The sequence below is a fragment of the Xiphias gladius genome, chromosome 8, assembly GCF_016859285.1.
Source record: "Xiphias gladius isolate SHS-SW01 ecotype Sanya breed wild chromosome 8, ASM1685928v1, whole genome shotgun sequence".
Classification (NCBI taxonomy): domain Eukaryota; kingdom Metazoa; phylum Chordata; class Actinopteri; order Istiophoriformes; family Xiphiidae; genus Xiphias; species Xiphias gladius.
In genome coordinates, this window is record NC_053407.1 from 25,080,047 (window position 1) to 25,096,935 (window position 16,889).

The 16,889-nt window shown below is 42.7% G+C and overlaps 1 protein-coding gene across 9 annotated transcripts in view; it reads left to right on the forward strand.

Annotated features, from left to right (window-relative positions):
- LOC120793171 (unconventional myosin-IXa-like) overlaps nt 1–16,889 on the forward strand; it is a 163,690-nt gene that overhangs the window by 141,693 nt on the left and 5,108 nt on the right. For 5 of the 9 annotated variants that reach the window (XM_040132969.1, XM_040132973.1, XM_040132970.1 and 2 more), the window contains 16 exons: nt 1,197–2,381; nt 2,787–2,871; nt 3,527–3,730; nt 5,264–5,361; nt 5,573–5,676; nt 5,965–6,185; nt 7,149–7,265; nt 7,616–7,804; nt 8,212–8,259; nt 8,356–8,467; nt 9,720–9,781; nt 10,245–10,437; nt 11,179–11,307; nt 11,442–11,547; nt 11,881–12,012; nt 13,496–13,619. In XM_040132969.1, the coding sequence (XP_039988903.1) occupies nt 1,197–2,381; nt 2,787–2,871; nt 3,527–3,730; nt 5,264–5,361; nt 5,573–5,676; nt 5,965–6,185; nt 7,149–7,265; nt 7,616–7,804; nt 8,212–8,259; nt 8,356–8,467; nt 9,720–9,781; nt 10,245–10,437; nt 11,179–11,307; nt 11,442–11,547; nt 11,881–12,012; nt 13,496–13,619 (3,109 nt within the window). The remainder of the gene's footprint in view (nt 1–1,196; nt 2,382–2,786; nt 2,872–3,526; nt 3,731–5,263; nt 5,362–5,572; nt 5,677–5,964; nt 6,186–7,148; nt 7,266–7,615; nt 7,805–8,211; nt 8,260–8,355; nt 8,468–9,719; nt 9,782–10,244; nt 10,438–11,178; nt 11,308–11,441; nt 11,548–11,880; nt 12,013–13,495; nt 13,620–16,889) is intronic. The other 4 variants (XM_040132972.1, XM_040132978.1, XM_040132971.1 and 1 more) reach the window with 3 other exon arrangements.

Genomic DNA, 16,889 nt, shown 5'->3' on the forward strand with positions numbered 1-16,889 from the left:
AAATCAGATTAGATTTAGTGTCATCTAATTCACACCTGGCAGGCAGATGCGTACGACAATGAAGACACGTGCAAGGAAAGGTTGAATCCTGAACACTGTCAGCACTGAGGTTATTAGCAACACAACGTTTCGGTCGAGGACATTTGTCTTTCCCCCCATTTTTATTTTCACTCTCTATTTCCCCAAGCCTTTCCCGAGCTTTGCTTGTTGCGACAGGACCTTGTTAGCTGTGAAATACAGTGATCGCCATCTTCTTAGAGCAGGAAACACAACAGCTTTGGGTTGCAGATGCTTTTGTATAAAGTGTGGGGGTTTTTAAAGCCGCAACAATAAACATGGATATGTGGGAGGTGTCGCTCGTAGAAATAAACCCTCAAAGAATTATCACCTGACCCCGCAGTCAGCTCGACTGATTGTTTTAGCATCTTTCAGCTCATTGTTTTGGATCTCCAGCCCGTAACTTAATTGTTTTGAGTCACTGTCACTGCTCTCACAGCACCATTTTTGGCCGCAGCCTGGAAACTGTTTTCAGTGGAAAAGCCCTTAAAACTAGCTCTATTCTATTCTGTAAGTGCTATGCAAAGGCAACTTTACTTGTTTGAAGTTCATCAGTTTATTCTGAAGTGAACCGAACTGAACTGAAGAAGCCTTTCGGGTGATAGGCGAAACGTCTTCAAGAACTTCTAGCAAGTTCAGTTGCCTTCGCCTAGCACTTACACAATTCAATGACCTGGATGACTGAGAATCTTCACAGACATATAGCTCTGTTCTACCTGATCAGCACAGTTAGAGACTAGCCGGTAAACACAGTCCGGCATTAAGCACCTTAAGAGACAGATGTTTTCTCTTGGGAGGAGGTGGAAACCAAAAAATAGAGTTAAAAGATTGAATATTAGACTTATGTTTCTTGGGTGGCCAGAAACATGGCTCGAAATTAATAAAAATGTACGTAAATGAGCAATTGTAAGCTAACCATATAAACATGAAAGGTGATGATATGTCAGTGTTTTGTTCACAACATGTTTCCAATACCCCTAAGTGGCCAAAAATCTGTGAAAAACTATTTAAATAAAAAAAAAAAAAACAATGGGCATATGTTTTCAGCCTTTTATGTAAAACCATGTTGGTGTGTGAAATATTCTGTTTTCTGCCTGCTTTTATGACTCTTTTGCCTTTTCCACCAATAATGTCTTCAGGTTCAGAAAACTGACAGAACAGCATGAAAGAGTGCAACTCAGCAGGCAACAGAGTCCACCGGCGGAGATGGACGCAGGAACCATGGAGGACCTCACCTCATCAGGACAGGAAAGTTATGTCCCTGCAGAACTTCCTGAAGACTCTAAGCCAGTTTTCTTCGATGTAGGAGAGACAGAGAAAGAAGAGGACTCAGAGCGGAGTAGGAGCGTAGATGAGACAAGCCATAAGAACCGTTCAAAGCGTGAGAGCAGACGAATGAGAGAGCTGGAGCAGGCACAGTTCAGCTTGGAGCTTCTGAAGGTCCGGACCACCAGCGCGGGAGGTCCTGTGCAAGAAGACTCGGTCCCAGAAAACAGTTCCTCTCAGCTGGAAGAGGATCACAGACATTCACCCCGAGGATCCCCAGCTAGTCATGAAAGTTTTGAAGTGCTCAGTGTAGAGGACATGGAGGCTGAAGGCTCTGGAGCTTTTGGTTCCCAGTCGACAGCACCTCAAGAACAATCCCAAACTGTAGATATTCAAGTACATGAGGGTCTGAGGGATTCAAACCATAATGAAAAGCCTATAACCGAGGGTCCCAGGGCAACATTTTATATCGCTTCTGACCAAAGTCCAGTTCATGAACCAAAATTTGAAAACCCCAGCAAATCTCACAAAGAGAGAAGGGAGTCCATGTCTCGAAGGCCAGTAGTGGTTTTAATCAGTATGCAGAAGGAGAGCCCTGTGGAGGAGGGGGAGCTGCTGGCAGCCCAAACCCTGGAAAGAGCTCCTCAAACAGGAACAGCATCATTCAGTTCTCAAATGACCCCCATTGTGGGCTTGGAGGTGGGATCAGAGATCGAGCAGGCTAATGGGACTGGAACCCAGGCCAAAAGAGATGTAAATGGGGTGGACAAGTCCTCTAAGGTCCCCTCTTCAACCACTCGTGGATCAAGTCCAGAAGTACCGGAGATTTCCTCCTCAGAGGTGGATATCCAGATCATCCTGGAGCCCAGGCCCACTGTTCCCAGTCAGCAGGACAGGAAGGTGGGGCAGCCTGCACAGGAGGCTCCCAGCCCGATCCTGGACACCAAACCACCCAAAGCCCAGAAGAAGAGCTCAGGCCAGACTGTGATTGTGAACATGGTGGAGAAACCGTCCAACACAGTGTTCTCCCCACCCAGACGCAAGCTGCCCTTCTCCAAGTAAGTGAACCCTTATCTTGAAGGTTGTAAGTGCAGTTTGGAGAAGCCCCAATCATACCTTTGTGATGTTTGTTTAGCTGTGCCATGGTTCACATACATACATGCTAGTGTACCAAGTCTGCTTTAATAGTATCTCAAAACACATTGTGGCTGTTTAATTATATCCCTTCTCCAGGTGCAGTGCGAATTCTGTACAACCCCAAACCTATACCGTCAAGTCAAAGGACTTTTTAAATAAATATTCTGTTCAGATAATACAAGAAAACAATATTATGTGATGTATATTCAGCACTTAAAGCACTTAGCCACATTTTTTACCAGGCATTTTCAAAAAGGTTGTTTGTTTTCAGTAGCTTTCATTTGAGCCTTTTTGTAAAACTTTGAACGTCTGGTTCTGTGCTGCAGGTCAGATAAGGATTTGGTGAACCAGGAGAGATCCCTTGCCATGTTCAGGGACGACTCTAAATCTGCTGGATCCAGAAACAGAGAGGTAGGACCCACAAACGTATGTGAACACACCCACATACTCCCCCCTGCGCTGTGTGCACATCGTTTCATTCTTACACAGTGATCTGTTGATGTGTGCAGAATGATCTCTTTGCAATTAATAATGAGACACACACATGTCTCCACACACATACAGTACAATAGTTCTGAGTGAGTTGGTTTGGAGTAGCTCTCATTGTGCTCACAAATATACGGAAAAGAGCAGACGTACAGAAATCAGAGCAGCACAGGCATACAGCAGATTTACTTAAAAAGTTTACACAAGATAAAGAAGCACAGATGGAGCTTATGTACAGCTGATAGGTATGAAAATAAAACTGTCGAAATATATAACTTAATTTGATGAAAGATTTAAACAGAATTTTATCACCAAATCACTTTTGTGTGCAGACCTTTGAACAGTCTTGTCTCCCAGAGCTAAAGTAAAATTTTTATAAAACGTCTAAACATAGTTACATATCCAGGGTCAAATAAGGTTTACATTTATTTTTCAGTAGATTCATAGTCTTGTACACATGAAGTCAATTCCAAGATCTCATGTATATTTACACACACACAAACACAAACACACACACACACACACACACACACACACACAATGTAGCAGCTGACCTGGTGTTCCTGTGGTTGCCTGGAAGCAGGTGGTCCGTCCGGGCCCCAAAAAGAAAGCTCGAATGTCCCGGACGCGCTCCGACTTCCTCACCCGCTGTAACTCTGAGGGGGCGACCCAGTCAGACGACGACGATGAATACTACATCCCCGCCCACTCCCGCACGCTGCCCCCCGCCCTGTCTTCCCCACACGCCCACCCCGAGGCTGACTGTCACAGTGACTCAGAGATGGTAAAATACCGGATCTCTGGGGGTCCCGTGACCTCCAAACAAGTTTCCACTCCGCTGCCCTCCCCTTCCACCTTCTTCTCAGGTGGACCTGGCCGAGCAGCTGGGGTGGAGGGGGCTTTTTAACATTGCTAACTCCACTTTCACTGGATTGTTTCACTACTGATGAACAGACTGACGCTTCTTCGCTTCACTCAAACAGACCGTCGCCGTGGTGGGTCTGTAGTGAAGAGCTTTGCACGTCGCTCTGGTTGCTGTTGGTTTGAAAACCAGCCCAAGCTGATCACCTCACCTCTAGGCTTCAGCCCCCTTTTCCGTCTCAAGAATATCTCTTTTTTGTCAAGGGATACTTCAACATTTTCGGAGTTAAATTTCATATTTTACTTCAGTTAACACAAAACAAACAATTATTTTTATTATGTATTAATTTTGGGATGTTTTTTTTTCACATAACTACTCCACTGTTTAGTATGAGATGTGAAAAACATTTTTTTCATGGTTAAACAACATAAATAATTAATTGATTGTCAAAACTGTTGGCAGTTAATTTTCTGTTGATTAAGTAATCGAATGATTGACTACTTACTTGTTTGGAAAGGTGTTTGTTAGGTAAAGCTGATTTCTTCTATCAATATATAGAACATCACTGAAAGCAGTGGCTACAGCCTCAAATCTTTTGTTTGCTGCTGTTGGCACCTTTATCGGAATAAATGGGGAATGCTACCAGTCACTTTTAGGAGCAGAAGAAAACTTCTCACAATGTGGCAGTTGTCCTAAATGAAGAATATTAGATTGAAACTTAAAGTGCCAAGACATTAAGGTAGCCCTGCACCTAACTCTTCTTTAATGGTGAACAGATTTTTACAGTAAGAACCGTTTGACCTACGGGCTGCGGATCTCCGAAGATCTCGTCCAGTCCCCGCATATTTTGACCCCCGACAACTGGCCTGTGGCGCGCTGCCCGCCAACTGCTGCTCCTGCATGCCGGAGCCGTTCAGACCTCGGGCAGAGCAACTTCTCACTAACGACGTCATTTTCTAACAGGCTCCTAGAGCATGACCCTCTGTTCCTCTCTTTCAAACACTCTCAACATCAACATTACTCTCTGTGATATCACTGGTTTCTTCAGTCTCTTCAGAATAAGTAGATCGTTATACCAGTAGATTTAGTAGAATACACACCAGGACAAGAATATTTATAACTAATACTTTACTTAAATGTTGAATGTAGTTACTTATATTATTTACAAACATTTACTAGTAGTGATTTGCCATTATACACTATATTTTTCTATGGTTGTAGAACAAATGATAGAAAACGTATTACTCCATAATATAATAGAACTGTCCCTTGTGCATGTATCCCAGTAGTCCACATAGATGAACCAACCTGTGTTAAACAGGAAACTGCGCGCCGCTGAATGTCGCTAAACTCAACCCATCGAAACTTCAGCACCTTTGACAAGTTTGAAACCAGAAGCCAGAGATTGGGCAGCCGATTGAAGTAAAGTGGTTGTCGTTGTTCTCTGCTCTCCAGCCTTCTCATAAAGACCAGAAGAAGATCCATAAGACCATGTCATCAGGAGACCTGGGCAAGGTGGAGGTCCTCAGGAAAACCTCCAGTCAAGATGGAAGGTAGATCCCCGCCAAGTGTTTCTTTGTGTATCTACATAGAAAATCTTCTTGCCCCTGAAAGACTTCAGTACATTTATATGTCTTGTGCCTTTGGTGGTTTAACTGCAATGTGACGTAGACGGGACATGCTTAAATTGTAAATAATCAAAGACATGGACACTGGATTATTTTTAAATTGATCTTTAATTAATCAGCCGTGTTTGTCATTTAGCAGGATGAGAGGGAAGATGCGATTCTGGAGTAAGACGAAACATGGAGAGAAGAAACTGTCAAGAGAGAAGCAGGCGAGCAGGACTGAAGCTGGAGAGACACATGGTAAATCCCCTGTACACAAAATGTGCCGTCTTTAGCCTTTGGGTGTAGATTTATAGACACACATCTACAGCACACACAAATACAAAACCACACAAATGGTTTCCGAACAACTAGCATAAATGCTCCTTGCGGTGTAATTATTAGTTTTCAGAGGCCAGAGGTCACGATGAGAAACAGAGCAGCAGCAGAGCACCCTAAAGGAATTTCAGCCTTTCACTCCTGGATTAATAAAATCACAAATTAGCTTTAGTGATCCCTCTTTTCTCCACCTCCTTCTGCGTCTCTCAGAAGGCCCGTCTCCTCCTCGCAGTCCGGACCTGGAGGCGGCTCCTTCCCGGGGGGTCAGGGACAGTAAGGAGAACAAAGAGCCGTCCCCCAAAATGAGGAGGCGTCGCAGTGTGAAGATCAGCAGCATCGCTCTGGAGCCCGCCCAGTGGCAGAACGACGCTCTGCACATCCTCACGTCGGCCCACGACTACCGCAGCATGAACGACTTCCTCATGAAGAAGGTCAGAGGGCAAACGTGCGCCTGCACGCATTAAGCACACACACACACACACTCAATGTATAGAGAGTTTCAACAGACCCACTATCTTTGTGTGGGTCCCCCAAGGGCCCTGTTGTTCTAGTGTCTGTGTGTTAATAGTGTCTGCAGGTCCTATAAAATGGTTGCGTTATATTAGCCGAAACACAAGGTACAAATTAGTAAAGGTACATCCCCTATTTATGTTACAGCTACAAAAGAACTCCCTGTGTCCAAAAGGGTAAATTCCCTAAAATTGGATGGAAATAATTTTGGCTTAATTTGATTCTACCGACGACCTCAATATAGTGGAGGTTAAAAAGTATTGTGTTTGTCGAGCTCAAAGCATCGATAAGTGAACGTAAATGAAAAAAGAACTAGCATCATCTTGATCCAGAGACAGCGTACCCGTTAATGTGGATAACCCGCGGGGAGTGTATCAAGTCTCACCTGTAGTTTACAAGCCCTTACCAGTGTAGCAGCCTGTTGTTGTGCCGAAATCAAACACAAAAATAAACCTGTATCTTGCAAACATTATTTTAGTCCATTATGTGAACAGTGTCCTGATTTAGCGCTTTGCCTTTTTTATTGTCAGATTTATTGGTCAAATTCATTAGGTTGCCATGACCTCAACTACTACTACTACGTCTAAATTACTACAGGCACACACGCAATTAGACACACTCCAGGACTCTCCCCAGGACTTGTGGGTATGATGGTGCTGTGATCAGATTCAAAATAGTATTTTATCTTCATGCTTTGCACATTTGTTGGCTAAAATTGCATTAGAAGATGCCTTTACGACCTATTTTGGATTGGAATAATCATGCTGCATTGGCACAGGGTCCAATTTTTGAAGCAAACCTTACATTCCACGTTACATTTTAACATGAAGTCGTCTCAGTGACCAGTACTGTACCGTTTGCTTGAAAAGTATTTGTCCCTCCAGATCGCTGACCTGGACTCTGAAGATGGTAAGAAGGACACCATGGTGGATGTCGTCTTCAAGAAAGCGCTGAAGGAGTTCAGGATCAACATCTTCAACTCGTACTCCACCGCTCTGGCTGTGAGTCCTCGCTTCTCTTTTGCCTTTGTTTGCTCTCCGCTGCTGCAAACACAACAGGATGTGCGAGACGGGGAAGTCGGGGAAAGTTTTCAATCACAGCGAAGTATACTGAATTGATACTCGGATACTTTCCTGTGATCGTCTAATCCTTCTGACATGTGCTGTACCATTTTGGCCAGTCAGACACCGCACCCATGTGGCAGCTCAGAGGGCTGGAATAAACGGAGAAACCTGAACGATCTAAATCGCAAAGAAACCCCTTGAATAGTAAATGTAACTGCTGCTTTGCTGACTTTCACGCAAACTATAAGATGTATCTTTTCTTTTCTTTCCTTTGCCCCCACCGCCAGATGGATGATGGCAAGAGCATCCGTTACAAGGATCTTTACGCCTTGTTCGAGCACATCCTGGAGAAGACCATGCGTCTGGAGCAGAGAGACTGGAGCGAGTCGCCGGTGAAGGTGTGGGTCAACACCTTCAAGGTCTTCCTGGATGAATTCATGACTGAATACAAGCCCATGGAGGGAACCATCGGCAGGGTAAGATGCATAAATCCCAGACGGATGGACGAGAAAATAACTGAGGAGTACTTTCTTGAGCTGTAAGACTTAATTGATGGACAAGTACGGGGCTAGTTGTAGGTCTGGAGTGATTTTAACAGGTTTATCTATGATAAATATAGGAAAATGTAAGCAAACAAGCAAATAAATAAATAAATAAATAATAACTACTCAATAAATTCCAAGAAAAGAATGCAGATAATGGGAATTTAAAAGTTATGCTGTGTACCTTTTTGCCTAAAATGCACACTGTGAACTTTAAGACTGTGGAGCACTTAATGACTTTTGTCTAAATAATATATATATATATAGATTCATTCTTTACATGTGCAGCATTCACCAGAAACACACAAAATGCACAAAGTAACAAATGTGTCTCTTTTCAGGCTCCTAAACGTGAGCGCAAGAAGTCGAGGAAGAAGGAAACTGACATTGTGAGTTTAGCAATACCCGGGTAGCATGTGGGAAAAAAAACCAGCAACTTCTTGAAGTAAATCTGATCTGTCTGTTGGCTCTACCGCCCCCTGCAGGTGGAGGAACACAATGGCCACATCTTCAAGTCCACCCAGTACAGCATCCCTACCTACTGCGAGTACTGCTCCTCCCTCATCTGGATGATGGACCGAGCCTGCGTCTGCAAACGTGAGGATTGGAAACATTAAAAAAACACACACACATAACAAAAAGTCTTCTTCTTTTGTCACTTTTAATCTATTTTAACTTCCTTGACAGCCTCCTACAATCAGCAAATGGCTAATTTTGTATTTAGGTGTTCAGCTTTTCACATTGATCCTAAGTTCATGAATCTCACAGTCCTGTGGTTGGTCCACTTTGTGTTCGCACCACAAATAAATGGGAGTTTGCTTGGAAGTGGACCAGTACCCAGGTTTTCATGCAACCAACTCTCTGTGGTTGTTTAGTCCACAGTAGAGTTTGAACGTCGGCGCTCGCACCACCCTGAACATTCATTTTAACCGCACCTGACTAGTTGTGGCGTGAAGGCACCACAGGGCACGCACTGAAAATGAGCGCCGTCACTGAATTATATGTGTTTCAAGTCGTGTCAGACATTCTATGGATGTAAAGATGTAAAGCTTTAAATGTTGTGGAAGCCAAATTGTCCACCACATTATTGCAGCACCATCAACAAACTTAGAAGGAATCAGGTTTAAATGTCATGTATTTTCTCTGACTAAATCAATGGATATACTTATTACTCCTACTACTGGAATTAATTGAAATTCAGGACAAGGACAGTTTATATGATGACCTTTACCTTTGGGTAAAGATATTGAGGAATACTGTATAACTCACGTTTTTTGCCTTGCCTTGTTTTGCACACTTGGATTTGGCCTAAAAGCAGGCTGTAAAGACCTGCAAGTCTGCCCGATATCACACACACACACACACACACACACACACACACACACACACACACACACACACACACACACACAAACATATATACACAGCTCCAGCAGTTCCTAATGTTCTCCTAACTCACTTAGCCACACGCACTCACGCCCTTGTCTGTAGTTTTTATTTCCACCCACACAGCACATTACACCCCCTCCTACTCTTTTCTCTCACACACACACACACACACACACTCACAAAGCTCACACACTCGCCCCGGCTCCCTGAGTGTCTGAAAAATTCGATTAAACCTCCCGCTCCTTTCATAAATTCATCTCCTGTCTGGTTACAAAGCTCCATCTGCACCTTCAGAGAGCAGACATCACATCCAGACTCTCTGCAGCTCCCGACTTTTACCTGCCCCGATCCTTTGAGGTCGTGGCTGGCGGCGGCTGTCGTGGCAGTGGTTGTGGCGTCAGGGGCGGGGGGCGTTTGGAGAAGCGTCGCCAGGCTGACTGTGTTGTTCTGTCGTTTGCAGTGTGTCGCTACGCCTGCCACAGGAAGTGCTGCTCCAAGATGACGACCAAGTGCAGTAAAAAGGTAGGAAGATTTTTTTTTTTTTTTTTTTTTGTCTGTTACCTCAAGGCGTCGTGTTTCAGGATGCTGTTGTATCACAACAAATTAACGAAGACAGCAATGAATATGGATATTACAGCAAAATCAGTTTATTCAGAGTACTTCTGCCTTCGGTATAGACAATGGCTTCTGATAGTATTCAGACCCCTTTACTTTTTGCACACTTTGTGTTGTAGATTTCATTTTAAACGGATAAAATTGCCATTTTTTAGCCTTAAAGCTCTTTGCTCGTTTCAATTCGCTCAGATTTTTTTTGCAGCCACGGGCTCGTCAGGGTCGGTCTATACTAAGCGAGTTTACGGACTCCCATCGGTCGTCGCCATGCTGCAGTTGTCGCAGGGGCCACGGCCCGCTGCTCAGCAAAGGTTACGTGCAGTAGCTCCGCTTTAAGTTGACCTATTTCCGTGTTTGTATTTTTCCGTGCAAGTACGATCCGGAGCTGTCGTCTCGACAGTTCGGCGTGGAGTTGTCCCGCCTGACCAGCGAGGAGCGGACGGTGCCACAACTGGTGGAGAAACTCATCAACTACATCGAGATGCACGGCCTCTACACGGAGGGGATCTACAGGAAGTCGGGCTCCACCAATAAGATCAAGGAACTCCGGCAGGGGCTGGACACAGGTGAGACCGACACCTTTCATTTCATTTCTGTATGATATCTGTGTGTTCATGCTCCTGATGTTCATACTTAAGTGACTGATTTTTTTTTTAGTTCTGGTGTAAAAGCAGCTTTAGCCAATGTGATGATATTGGAAAGTTTAAACTAACAGATTTTGGAATAAAAGTCTTTATATAGTGTAAATATTGATTTAAGTTTGAGATGCAGCTGTTTGAAGATAAAGTCTAATTCACGTCTATTCAGGCTCCTCTAACAATAAAGTACTACTACTACTATTACTACCACAACTACCTAATTTACTACTACTTCACCCTCTACTATTACTATTTCTTTTACTACTACTTCTACTGCTACAACAACTACTACTACTACTACTACTACTACTAACACTAATACTACTACTCCAAATGCTACTACTTCTTCTACTACCTCCTCGTCTTCCACTACTACTACGTCTACTTCTACTACTGTCACTAGTATTACTATTTCTGCTACTGCTTCTTCTCCTGCTAGTACTATTACCACTTCTACTACTACTTTTACTATTGCTACTACTACTACTTCTACAACTAATACTACTTCTACTACTTCTTCTACTACTACTACTACTACTACTGCTACTTTTACAACTACTAGTGCTACTAGTACCTCTACCACTAAACTTGTAAATATACTGTATACAGTCGCAAAAAACAGAAATATGAATGAATGTTAATTCGCCCGAACGCATCTCTCTGCTCCAGATGTGAACAGTGTGAACCTGGACGACTACAACATCCACGTCATTGCCAGTGTTCTCAAACAGTGGCTGCGTGACCTGCCCAGCCCTCTCATGACCTTTGAACTGTACGAGGAGTTCCTCAGGGCCATGGGTGAGCTCATAATCTGCCCCTTCAGCGGCTGCTTTTTTTTACGGTTTGTCAGTCCAGAGGTTCCTCCAGCTGAGAGACAGTTTGATGATTTGTGTGATTTTTTTTCGGGGGTCTTTTTTTGTGTCCGTTTTCAGGTCAGCCAGACAAGCGGGAGGTGATCCGAGGGGTGTATTCGGTGATCGACCAGCTCAGCAGGACACACCTGAGCACACTGGAGCGCCTCATCTTCCATCTGGTCAGGTGAGAGATGAGATGAGAATCAACGTCAGCGGTAGAAGCTCAGGCGAGACAGCCTGAGTCTGAAAATTAGGTTTTTGAAACAGGATCCGAAGGATGAATCTGCCTGCGAGCAAAATGTCAGTCAGGATTTTTTTTTTTTTTTTTTTTTAAATCTTGGCTCCAGAGGTTTCAGATTCCCTTTGTTTTTTTTTTCTCACTGATTATCAAACACTCTGGATTAGCCGTGTCAGTCACACGCCATCCTCTCTCAGTGTTGTGTACGTTGGGAACGGGCGTCGTGTTCTCTAAGGATCAGCATCAGGATTAACAGGACTATGTTGTGGTGCGTTACAGGATCGCCCTGCAGGAGGAGACTAACAGGATGTCAGCCAACGCACTCGCCATCGTGTTCGCGCCCTGCATCCTTCGCTGCCCGGACACCATCGACCCGCTGCAGAGCGTCCAAGACATCAGCAAAACCACCGCGTACGTCCACTGGCCTTGATCTTATTACTCAAGTTATGCAAATTGCCACTCTAAACCATCAAACAGGGCCCGTGATCAAAGCAACTTCCTGCAACAGAGAGCAAAAATAATGAGCCGAATAATTTCTTGTTGGTGGCCTCACACAGCACAAAAATAACATAAAGTTTAAACCATCCAGGCTGTGGCAAAACAAATGTTTGGATACTTTAGCGTTACGACTTTATATCAAGTGGCATAACGGGAGTCCTTTTTGATTGGCTGATAGAAAAGTGTGTATGGAGGCCTGTAGGGACAAAGTAACTGTGGCTCTGAAACTGTTATCTTACAACATTATCCACCTGTTTGGCGGGAGAACCTTGTAGATGTGCTTTGATGGTGTTAATCTTAGGCGCGGCTCTCTGAAAATTCAATCTTTACCTAAGTTATGACAGTCTAATAGTTCTTACTTAGAGAGATTAGTTGCTACTGAACATTTACACCCATACCGCCAGGTGTAAATGCTGCGTAGCCAGGTGAAGCAACTGATAAAGCTAACGTTAGCTGATATATAAACCGTCGAGACTGAATACTGACGTCGGGCCTGAAACTTAATATTAAAATGCTGTTTAACAAAGACGTCAGCTGGAAAGATTTTAAACGACGTGTCACAAAACCAGCACAATTTGTGTCAAACATTAAGCCCATAATGACTGACTGACCGGATGGCATTGGTTAGATCAGCATGATTCACTCTACACTGCATGAATACTAACTCTGACACACACATACGACTGCATCTAGGCACAGATAAATAAAACAAAGTAATACATTAACAAAGGATTGGTAGTTTGAGATTTCATTTCTCAACCTTTAACTGTCATTTGTGATGCCACAGTGACTTTGTATTTAAATGGTTGATTACTTCTGACTTGACAACGCACATTTTCTTGGCAGCCAGTTTACACACACTAGCTAAGACATTTCTTTCTTTCTTTTTCAGCCATATGTTTATTAATAGTTTCAAATATCTTCCAACAACAAGGAAGCAAATGTGTTGACATCGAGTGTGAGGGGAAATAGGTTATGGTCCAACGTTAGATCAGGTCTTCCGCTATGTGTTGGAATTTTTTAAACATAAAAAAAAAATGTAAACAACAATAACAATAATAAATATATACAAATCATAAAAATCTGCTTTTCAAAAGGTACTGTTATGTTTATGTCATATTTTCATGATTTGTACATTGCTGTCAAACTCAGAGACATAGTTCCCATAAAACAGAACAATAAAATATTAAAAGTTCTAGTCAAAAAAGCCCACCACTTACATTCTATACCTCGAGACGTTATGACTTTGCTTAAGTTTTTAGTAAATTAACAAAGTGAATTAGCAAATCACTCATTTGCAACTAAGTAGTAGTTACTGAGAACCTAGAAAAGACCTTGTGCAGCCCGGCCCTCTGCGCTACACCTGCTCTGCTCTAAATACGCCTCTCCCCCGTAGGTGCGTGGAGCTGATCATCAACGAGCAGATGAGAAAATACAAAGCTCGTCTGAAGGACATCAGCAGCCTGGAGTTTGCGGAGAGCAAAGCCAAGAGCAGACTGACCCACATCAGGAAATCCATGGTAAGGCCAGGCTGTGCCTGCTGTCAGTCGCTCGACAACAGGCTTCTGCGATAAGCACTGGTCATGCTAAAGATGCTCCGTGAATAAGCCTCATTATCTGCCACTGAGGTGTATGTTTTTCCTACTTGTTCCTCTCACTCATCCTTTAAATGGCGACAGGTTTCGGCTCCACGAGCAGCTGGCATGGCTCTCGCACGGCCATGCCAGGAGTTCATTCCTCTGTGTTTATTTACATCCTTCATCGACAGATTTTCTCGTGTGTTTGTTACACAAGCAGAAAGCCGACAGAAAACACAACCAAAGGGGATAGACCTTAAAAATGTACACGGCAGGACACGGTAACATTTTACACAAGATAAACTGCTATATACATCTCTATTATTAATGCATGTCCCTACTCTCATTATCTAACATACTTCAAGGTCACAGCGGGTGTTAAACAGGAGCTCCCAAAAGAGCTCTTTTTTTTAAGAGAAAAACATTGTCCATGTACAAAAGACAAAGGAGGGAGTGTAAAGAGTGACAACGAATTAAAGGCAACTGACATTATACCGATCAGCCACAACATTAAAACCAGTTACCGGACCGGCAACTGGTTTTCAGTCTATTTGCCATCTGGGAGCATAAGCTCATGGATATTACAGCACATCAGAAAAGCACATCGGAAAAGGGTAATGTCGCTCATGTTGGTCATTTCAATGCATACATTCAAATCATAAGTAAGAAGGAATAATGAGGATTGAATTAAGACAACTTCAAACTATATCTATCTATATATATATAAATCAAATTTGAACCATAAAATAATTATTGAAAGGAAAAACCTGCAGCAGCAGAAACACTGACAATACACTAAGTACAATATGTAACATCACATAAGATCTACTACTACTATTGATGAAATAGTTTTTAAAAAAAAAGGCTCTGTACTTCATACCTGGTTACAAACATGTCAAGGATACATACTGTACAACTGTTGTGTCAACAGCACTTCAATGAACATATTTAGTTAGGATTTGCCTCCACTTAAGTACATTTTGATGCCAATACGGCTGTACTGTTACTGTTAAGTAGTCATTTGAATACAGGACTTTTACTATGGAATGGAGTATTTTTACTGTGGCATTTCTACTTTTATGTATGTGAAGGATTTGAGTAATTTTTCCACCAATGTACACGGCAGCTTAATTATTTCTCCAGGCACCCAGAAAGCCACCGGTACTCAGAAATAAATAATTCATCAATCAATTAGTCACTTGAGAGAGAGTGAACCGGCAACAATTTTGATACTTTTAACCTAATATTTTTTGCCATTTTGTTTTAGGCAGAAATGCCAAAAAAAATAAAAAATGTGCCACCTTCTCAAATGTGAGTATTTGCTAGATTCCCAGTTTTCTATGAAAGGAAACTCAAGATTTTTGGGGTTTTTGACTGTTGGTCAGACAAAAAGGCCGTTTGAATATGTTAACTTGGGATTCAGGGAAAAATGGCGGGCCTTTTTCACCATTCTGGCATTTCAGTAACTAAAAAAATCCCTTCATTATTAAAGAAAATAATTCTCAGACACATGGATAATGAAAATAATTGTTGTTTGAGTCTTTGCAATACCTCTATGACGGAGTAATACAGCTTTTGCCTGAGGTCTTCTGACCGTTAATTACTATGATGCATTAAAAAATTGAATTTGATTAAACACTTTATAACCAATGACCACAAAATAAACTAAAACAATCAATGTCTCAGAAATGTCGGAGGTGCAATTTTTTCCAACAAATTTTTCAATTCATCTGATATAGAGCGAACCTGGACAGTTGCCCACTTTGCCCGGTTGGTGATCCAGCCTTGACTTAGATGTCTTGAAAAAAAACAAAAACAACTCCCGCTCTCCAACCAAACTTAGCTCAGTTTAAATGTAAATGTCAAGACCTCTTTTAACCTGCGAATCACAAAAGCCCATGCTTACTTGATTACCTTCACCACTCCCTAACCCTAATCTGTCCTTCCTTCCCTCCTCCCCCCACCCCCTCCTTCCAGAAACCCGTACTAATTGCTGTTAGGTTTATGAGCATAACCCGCACTGCCACCCCGGTATGTATGCCCCTCTCACTCCATGTGCCCGCCCACCACCAGTCCTGTCCAGTCCTCCAGTCTATTTGCTCCGTCCACTCATACTGTCTGTAACGTCCAGTCCCAGTGCTCATCACGTCTGTCTGTAATCTAGTACTCTTTTAGGTGTCTGCCTCTCTCTTTGTGTATTTGTCACTGTTTTATCAGAAGTGGGTTAGTTGTGTTGTGTCGTTGCTTAAAACTGTTACTTTATTGAATCGTTCTTTACTAAAACCCAAAAATTTGCTTGTTGCATATTTATTGTACGTTGACTCTAAAAGCAAGTTGATATTGTTACATATGTGATTCAGGTGATGAAATGTGGCCCTCAGCGACCACGTTGGAGGTTTAAAGAGTATAAAACGGACACAGGTAGACTCACTGGAAATCTTTTTGTCGCTGTTGTCTTTATGTGTCTAGATAATGTCGGCTCGGACCAAAGTCTGAAATCAGCTCCAATTTTATCGCCTAGAGACTCGATAAATTCTTGTGCAGAGAAATGACTTGGGTTCCGATGACCTTAAGCTTAACTTTTTGTTTTTTTAAGAAATGTACTGAACATGAAACAGATGAGTTATTTATTTGCTTAATTTAAAAATACCTTGGACTTTCACATAAAAACACGCCACCATGGCACTGTGTAGACACGGCCGTTTTTCGTGCCGGGTTTTGTGTGGCGCAGATTCGCCTCAGTTCAACTTATTTCGCCAGAATATGCTGAGAACTCTGGCTGAGAACTTGACTTGGACTCCATTACGTCTCGACACTTGAGACTGACTTGTTTCTTTACGTTGACTCGGTCTCATTTCTGCCTGTCAGCTGACTGTTGTGCGAACAGATGGGATTTTAGCAGCAACTAACATTGGCTATGATATAACAACAGCAGTTATACAGCGAAACGAATTTGCTAGTTAATTAATGACTCACAAATAGCCACGCGATTGGGCATTAAGTGAAATAAGTTGATTCTCATGAAGCCACAATTTGTACATTAAAACCGGAACTGTTAAATGACACCACAGAGTAAGTTTTGAAGCTAATCTACCCAGCTACTGCTAACAATGCGGATTTGACCTGCAGGATACACACACTTTCACACACAGTGCGCTACGTTATGTGCCTCTGCTGATTGTGTAAAGTTAATTTGTCCAGAGAATTTCCATT